This window comes from Diadema antillarum, unplaced genomic scaffold (genome assembly GCF_040938485.1).
Source record: "Diadema antillarum isolate AM-2024a unplaced genomic scaffold, OU_Dant_1.0 scf00000140, whole genome shotgun sequence".
NCBI classification, from domain to species: domain Eukaryota; kingdom Metazoa; phylum Echinodermata; class Echinoidea; order Diadematoida; family Diadematidae; genus Diadema; species Diadema antillarum.
Genome location: NW_027271029.1, coordinates 1,890,383 through 1,906,884, shown reverse-complemented (window position 1 = coordinate 1,906,884; position 16,502 = coordinate 1,890,383). Strand labels below are relative to the sequence as shown.

General features: G+C 36.9%; 1 protein-coding gene across 1 annotated transcript in view; it reads right to left on the bottom strand.

The window, feature by feature from the left end:
- Positions 1-2,490: 2,490 nt before the first annotated feature.
- Positions 2,491-16,502, bottom strand: part of LOC139721224 (uncharacterized) — a 155,688-nt gene continuing 141,676 nt past the window's right edge. The window contains exons 11-12 of the mRNA XM_071632548.1: positions 15,599-15,752; positions 2,491-3,769 (exon numbers count right to left, since the gene is read on the bottom strand). Coding sequence (XP_071488649.1) covers positions 3,654-3,769; positions 15,599-15,752 — 270 coding nt within the window. The 3' untranslated portion in view covers positions 2,491-3,653. The remainder of the gene's footprint in view (positions 3,770-15,598; positions 15,753-16,502) is intronic.

Genomic DNA, 16,502 nt, shown 5'->3' with positions numbered 1-16,502 from the left:
TGTAATCTATCATCAATGATTCATAACCACAGTAAAATTCATGTTTCTTAACATTCAGAGTCACTTGTAACACATGACAAGCACTGGAACTGCTCATTTGTATATCACTTTTAATCACTCCAATTACTTACAGGAGGACTATGAAAGTGATTTAGAGATCGCAGACAATTACTGTACAATCTTTTTAAATACATGTATGAAGCAATTTACACGTAGACATGAATATCACCCTTCAAGATTACTACATGCTACAGGAGCCATCAGTAAAATCTAAAGTCAAAAGTTTTGCAATGGCATTAACTAACCAAAGACAGAAAAGCTGCATATGATATCTATTTGAACCATAAACACACATATAAATAAACTATTTCTCAATACAAATCAAAGCATCATATTGCATACAATGTACATGATTTTTTTTTAACTTCTAAATAGTGGCATACTAGGGAAATGGTTCCTATTTTTTGTAGAGCTACATGCATGAACAGACAGAATCTTTAAAACGAGGAATTGTATAAAACACTACAATAATGCAAAACACAAATTACACAACTAGGCAGCAACATAGTAAAATGGTTAAAGTACAGCATCAAATCATACGATCAATTTAATACAATGTTAAAAACACACAATTCAATACTCATTCACGTTGCTGGGCATAAAACGTAGAAACAAGACGTTTGTAAAAAATACAGGAGTTGCATAAATCTTACATGTACATGGCTGCGAAGAAGACAACATACAAATATAGCACAAGAAGTAATAAATTTTTGTTTCATTGATGCTGACTGTCTCATGTTACATTTTACTCAAAGTTCACCAAGATCTCAGAGTAAATACCACAAACTCTTGTGTAGTATACATGGCAATGTGTGATAAAATGTTTCAAAGAAATGACAAATGGGATATACCTCCAACCTTCCAACATCAACCTCACTATTATCCTGCAAGGTTTCACACAATTTATCACGTCGGCAGAAGAATTTGTGCCACTACAGCATTTTGTTTCACAAAAGTGAATTGAATGAAATGAAATAAAAGTATCTAGGGGTTCCAGAGACAGTGATGAGGCTCTGGATGCATAACATTGTTGAAAAATTGTATACTAATAAACTTTTCCATAAATGATCTTGCCACATGCAAGCCACTTTTTATTGAATGAGAGCAAACGTATATTCTTGTTGTGAGTATCAGTATTGTTGCTCCGGTACAGTTTGAATGGTACTGGCAATATGGGATTGGGACTTTCTAAGTCCTGACCTAATAACTTTATTGTGAATAAGTGAAATGTTGGAGATATGCTTCAACCTTACCCTTCCTTATTAATATTGCTTTTTAATAAAAAAGTCTGCAAACTTCTCCTAACTACTAGCAACATTTACCTTATTCACCGAAAGCAATTGAATGGTTGCTTTTTAGTTAAAATCTAATATCTATTTTTTTTTTCTGTTGATGGCCATTTTGCTGTGTTCTATAGCTAATTCCTCTGAAGGAGACACCAAGGGGAAAAATTTCTCTCCAACAAAAAACAACAAAAAAAGAAAAAAAATCCAATAAAAAGGAAATTGATCTGTGATGAACTCACGTACAGCTTTAACTCAATCCATCATATTTTCGTTGATGGAAAGTATCATATACATTCATATGGGTGAATTGAGTTGAAATGCATGTACGAACATTGTATACATCAGTCATTAAGAACTTAGCATATTGTGTAACTTTACATTGGCGTACAGTGTATCATTTATACAAGCAAAGAAATTAAACAAAGGGACAGAAATAGTCAAGTTGCCTCAAGTAATGCAGCATGTGGCCTGCAAAAAGGTCCCTTTTCTTGCGAAAATAACTATTTTTTAGTGACAACAAATCAAGCATGTCCCGAAAGCTGCATATGTGCGTATGTGTCAAATAAATAAATAAGCATTGATGCATCAAATGTGTCACAACCTGAAGTAAGAATCTGTTCAATATTTGTTATATAAACACAAAGAAAGAGAAGCTCTGATAGGCAGCAAGTGTTTCTCCATTCATGCGGTCTACATATCCAAATGCATGTTTTGTTACAAGGCCAGATAAATATACACATGTGCTTTAAATCTCTCATAACCTTCACCGCAGCCGAACATACTGTTGCAAAAGTAGACTGGCTGCAGTTGAAGATTCACAGAGACCTAAAACCAATTATTCCTCACAGCATAAAATTGCTCAAAATGTAGTTGGTCGTCACGGCAACGTGAACACAAAGTCTAGCGCTGCGACCAAAAGCAGCACCATAAGAAGATATTAACACATAAGGACCAACAACGTTGCATCTTCTTCGAGCACAATAACATTAATATCATTATCAATACAATGGTAGTCAAGGTAAGGTAACGAGTACATATAAATAGCTAACCATGATAAAAGAATGACATGAAATATAAAGTCAATTTATCTAGTATTCACTTGACATGAATGCTGATATGTCGTGTAAGAAAAGCACCAGTTTGTTTTCGTTTTTGTATTTTCTGCATTTAACTTACTGCGCCACTCACCAACTAATTTCACATTTGACTCGACGGCAAATATTTCATCCTTACTATAGATCCGGCCCTTCATGGATAATCACAGTTAAGGTCCATTTTACTTGGTGCAGAAACATTCCTTTGGAACATGAAAAACAGTTCCATCTCAACACGCGCACACAAGCCACAAGATATCTTGCATATTTGTATGTGTGTGGAAGACAAGTTTGTCTTGTGCAATCATAATAAAGACATTAGTTCATACATCTGTCTAATCATTAATTTTCGAATCAAGTTTCCCTGTGACATTACAAGAACTGGTATTTCAACACTGAGGTTGCCTCTTGAAGTGGAAGAGCTGCATGGGTGTGTCATATTTTCAAAATAATGCATAGAAAGAATCATTTTGGTCTCTCTAAACTGTTAACACTCGGGACTGACTTGCGCCTTCTACAATTCCTCGTTGACACAGAGCAACTGCCTTTCACCTTCAAAAGTGTGGAGTTCCATGGATTATGATATCAGATACGGAGTCATGTCTGCTCATGCAATTTCACAAAGTGGTTTGGTATCATCTTTATTCATCAGTGCTCATAAATGATGCCAAAACTTTACATGTTGATGGATGCTTATTGAAAATGACATGGCAAAAGTTCAGGTATAACCATATTTTTTTCCCCATCAGATCATTGCAAGCACTCATTATGCCCAACGACATACAATGCCGTCAGCATGATGTAATCCAACGGATGGTCATATACCCGTCCACAGAATGCAACCATTCTCCGGACACCATACACCCTGAAACACACACACCATCCTTGGACTATCATACTCACTTTTCTGAGTACACTCTCCTAATAATGGGGGCCATTTCTGTTTTTGTTCCTATCTCTATGGCAAAAATACCAGATTGTTTTCACTCAAGTAAAAACAACAAACACTCCCATCCCCCCCCCCTTCCCCTCATCAAACACTTACAACAACAAAGCACAACAATGTAAGCATTATTAAGGTGAATACTCCGACAAAACTACTTGCAGATGAAAATACGTCACTGCACCGCAGGCATCACACTGCAGGATGTGTGGGGGAGGCCGCCCCATAGAGGGGGGAGGCCACCCCATAGAGACGGGAGGCACCTCCTCTCTACTGCTGGGAGCGACAAGAGTGGCAGCATCGCTGGCGGTAGTAGCTGTAGAGGCACAGCCTGGCCTGGAGGATCATGTCGCAGTAGGAGAACTTATCCGTGCACAGGGGGTCCTCTGTAATGGCAACGAGAAATCAAGAGGAAGATAAATTAATCAAATGAATAAACTGACTTCTTATTGTACTACAAATGAAAGTATATGTAAATTGAATGCCCTTGTGGTCATACTTGTGCTTATATTACATTTACATATGAGTAAGAATTTGCATGGTGATTTTCTACTTATTCTGTATCCCTACTTTGTAAGTGCACCCTCTATCTGAACAGACAGAGCAACTCAAAACATACCAACCTTAACTGCTGACGATTGGGAAACCATTTCTACATGAAGTCTGTGGAGTTACTGGTTTTATTTTGGTCTTGATTATCATTATGGTCTTGATTATAGTCAGATGTCTGTTGTAATAATAATAATAATAATAATAATTGACAGTGCTTATATGGCGCATAACACATAATGATAATGTCCCTATGCACTCAAAAAATGAAAAGATTGTAACAAGAACATATAATTCCAATTACAGTGATGGTTGTACTATTCTTTTATTCCTCAAGCCTCTACTGCTTACAATTGGTGGTTAATATTTGAGAACATAAGCATCACATAAATAACAGTTTGAAGACACATAAAAGAAAAACATGTGAGAACAAATAATCAAAATGATCCCATGTTGAGAGAGCAATTTTCTCTTTAAAACTTCCCATCAGTTGAGAGTAAAGGCTCTTTTAACTCGGCAACCTTGCGCTCCTGATCTGAACACAAGCACAAACTATTAATTCAGCTTTCTTTTTGTGCACATTCTGTAAACTTGTTTGAAATACCAAGGAGGAACCCCCTTGGGGGTATAGATCAGTAGAGAGAGACAGGTGAAAATCACAAACTTGAAAGGAGCCCCTGAGTATATCTATCCAGTATCTACTTGCGCCATCACACTAAATCCACCTGCTGCAATGTACATATGCAAATATATGACATTTTGAAATGCAGAGTACAAGTGGCCATAGCATTAGATTCTCTCCGATGATGATGGCTAGACAATCTCATTGGTTTCTTGTGACCTTTGACTGCAGGCTTATAACAGCACAAATCACCCACACACTAGTGGTTGGTTTGAGAATATAACTTAATCTATCCCTGCAACCCTGGAATGATTGTTCAATGGTGATGTTCGCTACTTGAAAATATCTTTCCCAGAAATGAGCAATTGGATATTAGCATTTGTGAAAAATGCAGAAATCAAATCAGATCAAATCAAATCAAATCAAATCAAATCAAATCAAATCAAATCAAATCAAATCAAATCAAATCAAATCAAATCAAATCAAATCAAATCAAATCAAATCAAATCAAATCAAATCAAAATGTGAATAATACACCAGCAAATTATTGCAATGGAGTGTATAACTCTACTTGCATGATTAAAATATCAATAATAAAAATAGATATTTATGAATTACTCTCAATAATATCTTTGTGCTGATCATCTGATCTATTAAGCAGTCAAATGAAGCATTATTTGCAAGTAAAATATGAATATGATCATAAAGAACCCAACCCATACGGTATAATATGTAAATTCTTTGCATATAAACCAGATTACCCATCTTAATGAAATGTAACATGAAACTCCAGGTAACTGATACGTCCCCTGGCCATGATATCATATCTGGGTATGGCATACTAGATTGCAGTAGCATAAATCTTTTCTTTTGTCCCCTCACCACCCCCACTTGTGATTTCACATTTCATGATTGTCCTCTGCAGTTTGGGGACATGAGTCCACATATTTTGTTATTTCTGTTGTCTCTAGTAGACTGCATTACATTTTTTTTCATTTCATATCTTGTATCTTAACCCAATGAAGATCAGCTGATTTTTGTACAATGCACATTTCCCATATGTCACCCTGCATCACAAACCCAACACAAAGTCACCAGACATGGATTTTTAGTTAAGGGCAGATTCTAAAAGAGCAGACTCTAAGCTTTAAAATGACATTATAACTCAATTCAAATGGACTCCCATAACCTACCTAAATACTGGAAAGAAAGCACACACTCTGGAAAAGTGTGAACTAAGAAAAGAGGCTCTGAAGTGCAGGGTCTATTCAGGCAGTTACTCAGGGTTCATACTCTTTCTCATGAATTAAATTCCATGACTTTCCATGACCATTTCAGCCAGAATTCCATGACCTTTCCATGACTTTTACACAATTCTTTTTTTAACACATTAAATTGAAAATCTGATCTCACATCAAAGCAAAGCAAAGGGAATACATACACATCTCACACAAACAACAGATAAACTTCTACAATTTTTGCAATTCCATGACTTTTCATGACCTTTTGATGGAAATATCAGTTTTTCATAACTTTCAAGGCCTGGAAAAAGACTAGGCCAAATTCCATGACTTTCCAGATTTTCCATGGCCTGTATGAACCCTGTTAATCTTTACCAAGCTGTGCTAGCTGTGCGATGAAAGGGGCAAAACACAGGATGTACACCACCAGAGCAGCAACAAAGAAGAGATTATCAGATTCAGCTGAAATTAAGCATGTTCTATTAACACATTCTGTCCATGATTAATGCCAACTTTCAAAGCAGTAGCATTATTTCTTCAAAAGTTATTAGACTTGAAAGTGAAGAGTATGCAAAGGATTTCAAGCAAGGAAAAGTGGCCTCTAAGATATACCTGATCATTCTACTCTCCTCCAAAAAAGGGTTGTAGAAAAACTGCTGAAAACACACTTTCCCATTCATGTTATGATCCTAAAGTACAGAATATTGTAGAAGAAGGATGGCTCTTCCAGAAATTATGAACAATTCAAGGTTGACTCGGTTGACCAATTTCACCTTTTTTGAGTCCTCACGTAAAATCAAGGGGTGCGACTTTTTGTTCGTTTTGTGATGCACGGTCACAGATACCCCAGCCCGAGTATACTCGGGACTCGCCTTCCATGGGTTAGATCACTTCATCTATTCCTATCATTCCTATGACAGTGAGGACCAGTTGTGATTTAAGATGATGATAAAAATAGGCCCATGGAAAGTTTATTGCAGGGAGTAACAGCAAAAAATCCTTCTAGGGTTCAATTTCTGTGGTAATTTCACTACCTTTGGATATTGCCCATCAAAATTTTGGATTTCATCTAAAAAAAAAAAATGGAAATGATAAATAAAGTCAGGATGCTATCTTCACTGAAACTAAGAACCCTGGAAAAATACATTTAAGAAGTATTCATTTCTACAGCCTCTAATGTCAAATATTCAATATCCAATTAAAACTTACAAAGAATGTTGTAAGAAAGTCTTTTTTCTTTCTTTTTTTTTAAGCCAATGGAAAAAAGGTCTATTATCATATGCTCTCTTCCTGCTCTAGCCGAGTATTTCTTATCAACATGTCTAATTCTTCCAGACAGTTGGCAGGGTAACTGGGACATTGCCGGGAGGCTAAGGTGATATAGTTCCGAGCTGAGACAAAGTGAGCAACAATTGCTGATCAAATTCTGACAGTTTTATGCCATCTGTGATGGTCAGCAAGGCTCAAGCTACATTGTATATAAGATGAATTCATCAAGAAGAAAATAAAAAAGAAAATTGCAAACAAAATTCTTGAAAGCACTTTGAAGCTGGTTCTTATTAAAGACTTTTGACAAGATCTATCCTAGCGGACATTTGCCAGGGATAGAGCAGTCTCTGCAAAGCCAACGCCTGATACCTGATTCCTGTCCTTTTTCACTGAGTGACCTGCTCAAGAAGTCACACTTATGGCCCAAAACCACTATTTCGGCGCAATTGGTCAAAAATCGTGTCGCTTATGTTCCTTCTCACCTAGGAGAGATAAAAAGCTCTTTCAAAATGCTCCGGTGATTTTATGTGATGCCAAGGGACATATAGACAAAAACTGAAATCATTTCGAAGGCGAGATTGTACCACTAAGCCATCGGTGGAGGGTTAAGTTCGGCCAACAGGCTCAAAAGTGCATGTCGCCAACGATGATTTTTTATGTTTTCTCAACTTTGTGGGAAAATATGAGCATAAAGAAGAAGCTTACTCACAGTTTCAGAAAAGTAGCCGAAAGTTCTATGAAAACCTATCACAACTTTATAAGCTTATCATTCTTTAACAACAAACTACCTGATGGAAATGTGTCGCCAGATCTGCTGAAACATACGTTACCATCTTTGTACTGCAAACTTGGTAACGCTATTACAGTGAATGCTACACAATTGTATTGTTTTTCTGACCAAAAGGGGTCTAAGTTTATGTTAAAAAATATTTCATCACTCAGCTTCAAAAGACATGCGACTGCTAATCTCGCAAATATAGATTTTAAAAAGGTAGATTTAAGAGAAGTAACATACGTTATCATCTTTGTAAAAAGTATGAAGGTGCATGGCTCTGAATGATTGTTCTAAAGTTGAGACTTATGGAGTAGATTGTCCTCATACCCATGGGTGGCAAAAGATTCATCATTATGTTGCTAACTATACGATTTAATCCACAAGTGTAACATACGTGATGTAACTTACGTTACCACCAAATGACAGAAAGCTTAATTACACCATTAATTACCACCTAAATGTATATTTCTCGAATCTGTGCCGTCGATTTGAGGCCATGGGATAGCTCAGCAACCTCTTTTACTGGCATCTTGAGCATTGGCAGGGCGCAAAATACCTTTACATGATGTGTTGAAAAACTGAGTAAGTGTTTGATTGTTGGAAATGTGTTGTTGTTTTTCATAGAATCATGCTTTACTTCTGTTTATTGTGTGTTTATTAAGTCAGTAGGTTTCACCGTAAAAATCCAGTAATTACTTTGCTGTACAGGCTTATTCTTTTGAAATAAATCACTCAATCTATTAAGTAACGTATGTTTCAAATTTTGGTAACGTAAGTTTCAAGATGTTGTCATGTTAATAACAGACAATCTACGGAAAATCCCATTTAATCTGAGACAATTTAATTGCTGCAGTTATGATGTTGATGAATTTCTACGTCAAAACATATCAAATTCATTTACAGTTGTATGTTCTTGTTTGTTTGGAGGATGCAGTAAAAGGGGACATAATCATAGTATCTTTAAAAAAATCGTTTGGTGGGCGTTGATGTTCAACTTGGCTTTAATGATGTCATATTTCAGGTATAAGCAATGAATTTAACATTGTTTTAAGAAAATTCAATGCATAGCTAATAAGATTAGAGATTACAAAGATCTCGAATTCAAAACTAGTGGACCAGGTCCCTGCATTAATGTAGTAACGTAAGTTTCTAGTTTTGGTAACGTAAGTTTCATCAATTCATGTCATTGAAAAAGGATATTTTAGAGAATGTGCGTGGATAAAAATAACATATAATTGTTCTAGAACTATTGTTGAAGGAATTCTGTAGGGAAATACGTCTTTTCTATTATATTTATCTTTGGTTATCATAAACCAATATGGTGACTTACTCCCTGACTATTTTTAATGGAGAAAATAAACTCAAATTTCTGTCGTAATGTCGTTGATGATCTCAAAGTGAAGAAACACACATTTTGAATGAAGAAAAGGCAACAAAAATACAGTGCATTAGAGAAATGTAATTTCAACTACATTGTATTACTGTTACCATCATAGATCAGGCCTACATGATAATAATAATGATAATGATAATAGTAATTATAGTAATATATGTTTCAGTAAGCTATATGTTTAAGACATTAACATTTTTTGTTCTTCCTTCTCGTTGAAGCTATACAGTTGCAATGGGGAAGAGCAGTGCTAGGATTAAAACCCCATATATAGGGAACGTGTTAGCTGTAATCAGAATGGCAAAAAAGCATATCTCTAAGCAAAGATTCAAGAAAAAAAAACTTATGCCCGTCTCATAGTTAACAAAGAAAAGAAGCAAAGTTACACATCTTTTTTTTTTTACCCTACCACATCAGGGTAATTATAGGGGAGGGGGTTCAGGCTCCCCCGCCCCTTTGCCAGCAGTCAAAATATAAACAAAAGGAAATAAAAAGAAAAAAATGAATCGCGGACTCACCCTCCCCCGTTTGAAATAAAAAAACAAACAAACAAACATGAAATTGGGCTTGTACTGGCAGCATCGAATTGAGCTGAAGCCTTTTTTTTTTACATTTCTTCAATTTTCTTTTCTTTCTTTTTTTTTTCTTGCTTGTCAGTCGATGAAACCCGGCAAAAGAAATGAAACCAAAAAAAAAAAAAAAAAAAAAAAAAAAGGCACGGGAGCTTTTTATTTTTCTGCCCGTCAGGAGATTAATAATGGAAGTGGTCGACTTTTTCTAACTCCTGACCCCATCCCCCACCCCATAAAAATCCTACTTACGGGCCTGCATGCCTATAATCATTATCAGTACCTTTGTTGTGCATGCATAGCAACTTGTCCTTTCACTTTTCTTTTTAAAGATTCAAAACATTTTTCCTGGAGACAATTTCAAGATACGGCAAGAATTATTAATGCAAGACTTGTTATTCTTGTTATCCTTGTGGATTATACTGTTTTATGCATACATAACAAGGAAAATCGAGTACATCATTTTACTAATGACAATTTCATTCATCCTACCCAGTATTGTGCTAATGAAACTGTGTAATTTGACGTTATTTCATGGACCTCATTTTGCCAAAGTCAACTTAGTAAAGTGGTCATTTATTTAGTTAACAAAGAACATTTCTCGGTTCCTTCTTTCCCTATCTCTCCTTTACCGAGTTCAGACATTTTAAATACAAGCAATACGGCGTTATTGTTCATTATGAAGCACTTTAACAGAGTAATCATCTCGTTTCTGCCGTTTCTTGTTTCATACAAGTGTTAAAAATTTTGTGAATACTATTTTATTGCAATTGCTATTTTCAAACTGTTCCTGCATAGAGTAACTGTTGCGACAGCTGATGAGTCTGCAAAGTTATGGATTCGAAACATATCTTTCAACAGCATGAAGATAACAAGTTACAAGACATCAATATGAAGATAACAAGTCACAAGACATCAAGCATACGAAAACTTTCATTATGATAAAATTAAAGTGAAACCTACGTTACCCACCACTCGTTTTATATTACACGTACATCATGACAATATTTTCATCCGTTAAGGCACGAAACAGCATGTTCCCAACTCTTATCATTTCAATGCCATAAATTCATAAGTATGAAGCCAATTGTCTTCAAAATATCAACAGTTACGGATTACTGTTCTACTGAAGAGTTTATACGAGGACATGTTATAAAGTCTTGCAGTTTTACAACTATTTTAATTGTTATTTTTGAGAATTGTATTGCCATAATATTGCGACATCGTGTTATAATATTCGTTCACTTAGAGTTGAAGAGAAATTAGTGTAAGAATATATACAAAAACCAAAAAGAAAATGTTCCAAAATTTGCTGCACATGTAGTAGTATTGTCTTTGTAACTTACGTTACATTAACGTGAAACATACGTTACGTGGAATCTAACGACTATACTTTTGCGCATATAGTTTCACATGTTTCATCGATGATACTCAAGAATTACCTGGCAATTTAGGACTGATAAATGGTGAAAAATATTTTCTGAAGAAAGTCTGATGTCAAATTATCGAGAAAACAAATTAACATTACCTCTCTAAGGTTTAACACAATAGGACATGCTGTGTTCAGTATAGCATACAGGTCATTTGCCATCCTTCCCATCTGCAGGCAGCATTTACAAACATGGCAGCCGATGGTATACTTCACATCTGACGCATAATTATCTCAATCATAGAATGTAGTCACCAATCTTAATGCATTTGAAATAGAATGACATGGTAACGTATGTTACATGATGAAATTTACGCCCCATGGAAGAAATTATCACACCTTTAAAATAAAGCAAAACTATGTGTTCATATTTTTCAACTACAAACTTGAATATTTGTCTCGTGGATTGGTATAAAAATGAAACCTATTCTAACAACTTTAATTTTCCCGTTTTGTGATTGTCCAATTGTGCCGAAATAGTGGTTTTGGGCCTTATGAATGTTACATGTACATATGCCATACAATCTAGCTTGTACTTCAAACGCAGAATGGGACATTCATGGTATCAGTCCTACATGTAAAGGACATTTGTAGGACATCGCCATCTCAATATCCCTTTTTGCAGCATTTTCCTGAAAGATGACATCAAAGAGCATTTTGGAAATTTCCCCCAACTCCACCCTCCAAGAAAGAAGACAAACAAAAAATCAAAGAAATCATGGGCAAGATTTGAGAAAGGGTCGTATCCAATTTCACCAGACAGCGATCAGTCATCATCTTCTGTCATTCACTGTCATAACCAAATAAATCATCCGTAGATCCTAGCGTGCCACGGGCAAGGGTGCGGTGACTAAACTGCGAACATTGTGTCACACTTTGGAAGAGGCACAAAAACCACCATCTACTGGGAACATGTGGTCTCACACTGACCGCAGATGAACCCTTAAAGAGGAAAACTAATGCCAATGAGAGTGTGATCTCTATAAGAGTAGAAAACACTACGTTGTGTGCCTGGCAGAACAACACGAAAACATACGATGGATGTATGAATACGTGCATGAATGAGAATTTCAACAAAATTTTGAGCAATCACAAAGTTACAGCCGTAAGTATACTGCGCGCTTCACATGTGCTTGTGTCGTTCTGCTGGGCGCACCTTCCTTGAATTGCGTGCGTTCGTGCCGTACTGCCAGGCACACGACAACTAGTAACTGCTTCATGAGAATTTCAGTAAAATTTTTGAGCAATCTCAAGTTACACCTTTTTCGTTTTAATGAGTCACTAAATATGAAATCCCATTGGGCGAGTTGGAATGGCTGTGCATGTCATGATTATAACAGTGACATCACTGCTATGTTTCCCTTTCATTTATGAATACAAATCCTTATGACACAATTTATCTTAACCTCGAAGAAACAATTAAAGGCCTCTAAAATGTTTTGGAAACATGACATTGGTCTCAAAAGACTTTTCCTTAGCATGCCTGCATGACAGGTACCACCCCCCTATACAAACTAGCTTGTAAGCAATCACATCAATTCCTGTGTGGTTCTAGGGGAGGAATAAGTAGCTTGTACACTCTTTGTCACTTTGAAATGCAAATTGACAATGTCTGCTATCACCCATGGCATCCCTCGAAGATACGATGATGACGATGGTGTGGTCTGTCGAATGAGGTTCAAGTGCCCCTCAGGCATCGTCAACGAGCCTTTCATTTCTCCCCAGGAGCAGGAGTGTGACAGACAACTCAATTCAGGGACGGGACAGGAACAGGCCCTTCCTGACGTATGCCACCATGACCCAATCTGCCCCATTCCAGACTACCCCTCCCATCACCTCCATACTCCTCCTCCTCCGACTCATCCTTCTACTTTTCCCTTGTGGGGTTGTTTCAGACTATCAAAAGAACTTGTTGGTAAAAGCATTTACACTAGAAACACGTTTCATGCCAGTCAAGTTTTCAAGCATATCTGAGAGCAGAATGTTCTCCAAGATGTTTCTCAAATTCAAACCAAAGTCTGGAGGTGTACGGCATAAAAATTTTGCTGGAATCTGATCAGCGCAATTTAAAAACACAACTGAATAGTGGAGAGCTAAGCTTGATCTTGTATTAACATCTGCGATGGTGCACAAACATACATGCATAAGGTTTCCGTTAGCACATCTTAAGCTGCATGTTCAGTTGATAGACAATGGAATTTGTGATGCAACTGTTGTATGGATTGCCTTCTGAAGATTGCAGTTAGTTCCTAAAGGAGACCCATTTTGGTGCCTAAACAACTCCCAATTCTAACCATAATTAGAAACATACTTAGGAAATGTTACTTCAAATGAGGTATATCTTGCCATCTGAAACCCCTTATTGCACCCGGCTAGGGGTGTGAAGTTCTCCACTGAGTCAGCACCGCACACAATGAATCCAAGGTTTGGTTCCCCCCCCCCCCCCCACTTTGTTCGGTAAGTATAACCTTTAAGGTTGACTCATTTACACAATCATTGACGTAGAGTCTGTCATCATCATAAAGAAACTCGCAGAAGCACCCAGCAACAGCATGTCCTAGAGGGGCAATGAATGGGGAGGAGTGGCCCTGTTCATGTCTCCCAAATTAAGGCATTACATAATCTGAGAGCTAAGAAATATATCAAACTTCTTTAGGATTTTAGGTTACGAGCCAAATTCGGCATGGCGTGGTACATTTCTGAAAATTTCACTCATTTTTTCTTTTTTATGGGGGGGGGGTGTGGGACTGCTGCTGGGCTGGCAAATATCCATAAATCAAAATTAAGAGGGTTATCAAGAGCTGTCATTGCACAAGAGAGTTTCAAAGACTAGAAAGGCACGAATTCTGCAAAGGTTAAAGGGATGGTACAGTATTGGTGGGGATGAGAATTGGGCTTTGAACTTTTTGCGAGATACCAAGAAAACACTTATGAAATAGTACAGAGCATACCATTTTAAGAGGAATTGAAAGTTTATTTGATGAAAATCAGGTTTTGAATGACTGAAACATCAAAAAACAAAGAAAAACAAAGCGATCGTAATAAAGTGTGGGTCCCACACTTTATTAGAATCGCTCTTTTTTGGATATCTCAGCCATTTCAAAACCAATTTTCATCAAATAAATGTTGAATTCCTCATAGAATTACATGCTCTTTCATATTTCATAAGAAAGTTTCTCATTAAACAAAAAAATGTTAGAAAAATGAAAATAGGTCTCAACCAAAACTGTATGATCCCTTTAACGAAAGGAGAACCATCATTTCTGACTCAAGAATCATAGTGAGCCACACCGTGCCCTTGATGAATAAGTATTGCATGAAATGCGATGAGATGAAATGCCAAAAAAGATGTCCCTGCACCTAACACGACTGGATGTCACCTGTTTCTATAGCGAGCGTGTCCGGTTGTCCGACGGATCACCTTATAACTAGGTATCAGCCAAATCCAGACTATGGCAATGAAAATTTACAGAATAATCAAACAACTTGGAGTTCATAAGTAGTCCAACTTCTCCCAATATGTTTAAAAAAAAGGATATCTCGGAGAAAATGACACACCTTGCTCATTCCATTTGCTGATATACAGCAAATGCGCAGTAAATTATATTCTTATTTTGGGGAATTTATTTTCAAGCCTGAATGGATTTCTGTAATATCCATATTGCAGTTGGCTTGTTTTGCATGCCTTTGCTCATGAGTGGCATATTTTTAATTCTAAATGGCATTTGACCTCTCCAAAAAGCATTTGCCAACTCTGAGATCAACTTCTCCCCACTGTGAAAAAGTGAGGATACCTATACATTCATCACAAGTGAACCAAAAGGCTCTCTGCTCCAAGAGCCACGTTTTGTATTAATGCTGTTCTAGTTCTAAACAGAGATTTCCTCTGTTGATTTCAAGATGTTAAAGACTTCTGAAGATAAGATGGTTAATTTTTTTTATGTCAATTCATTTATATGACATCATTTGTAAGTCCATTTTTTCTCTTCAAATTACATTTATGCAAATCATCTCTTATTCTGTACCATGTTTTGATAAATTTTCTTTATGTTGTGGAATCTCGCCATAGAGCGTTCTCCCTCAAAACTTGACATGCCAGGAGCACATACAAAGTCCATTCCTAAAACATCACTATCTCAGACTCTACCATCTTGTCACTTGCCTCCTTTTGCCAAAGAAATGGTAGGGCAACACGTTCATTGCAATGGGAAGCCACGTATTCCAGCTGTCGCTGTTTAACGTCACATGAACGAATGAAACAGATTTAAGTGAGCTTTCTGCTATTTATCTTCTCTTTTCTCTAGTTCCCATACCGCCCCCCCCCCCCCCCCAAACAAAATAAGCAGTTAGATGTGTCCACACTGAATGTACCTGGTTCTTGTGGTATTGTCACACACTGCTGTATGTTGCACGTCTGCCTGTGGCTGGGTTTGGAGTCCCGCTCGCAGTCCGAACTGGGCCGCCTGGCTCCGTCCAAGCACTTCACGTGCCTCGTCCGATGACCGCCGCCGCAGCTCCTTGAACACTGAGTGCAATGCAAAGAGAAGGAGGGAGATGAGTGGAAATGGAAGTGGACAAAGACAAAGACAAATAACGTATATCTTACCTGGTCCGAGTAAGTGGACAGACATTGAAAAATCAAACCTGTAGCATGATAGGAAGGAACTTTATGGTTTTACCCTGTGGTATCAATCCATGAAAAAACTATTGGGCTTAGAAGAAGATAGATGAGTGGAAAAGTTGGATTTTTTTTTTCCTCATCTGTCAACACCCCACTTTGTAGACTTGTGGTCTTAATTGTGACAAGTGAGCCCTCTAGTGGCAGGAATAACTTGGCAAGGAGCATGAGTGGTCATGCAAGAAAGGGGTGTGGCTGCAACAACTGTCAATCAGTGGTTGTCCTGGGAATTCCATTGGAGAGTAAATATGATGGAAGCTGATTAATGTGTGGGTTTACATTTAACTACACAGTTAGCAAACACAAAAAGAATTGTAAACACAACAACACAACAAAATACAAGACAACACAAACACACACACAAAGATTAAATATTGCTGTTCATCATTGGCACTTTCAAACCCCTGTCAAATTCATGGAAGCAAGTTCAAATCTTTCTGTCAGAAAATCAAGGCAGCTTTTTTCTCAACTTATACTAAAATAAGTAAAGAAAAAACAATTCACAAAGTAACATACTTCTCAGTAACAATATTTCTCGCTCTTTGACCATAATTCTTTTCTTGATTTGAAATTCAGTTTGTTGAATTGCTGCAAGAA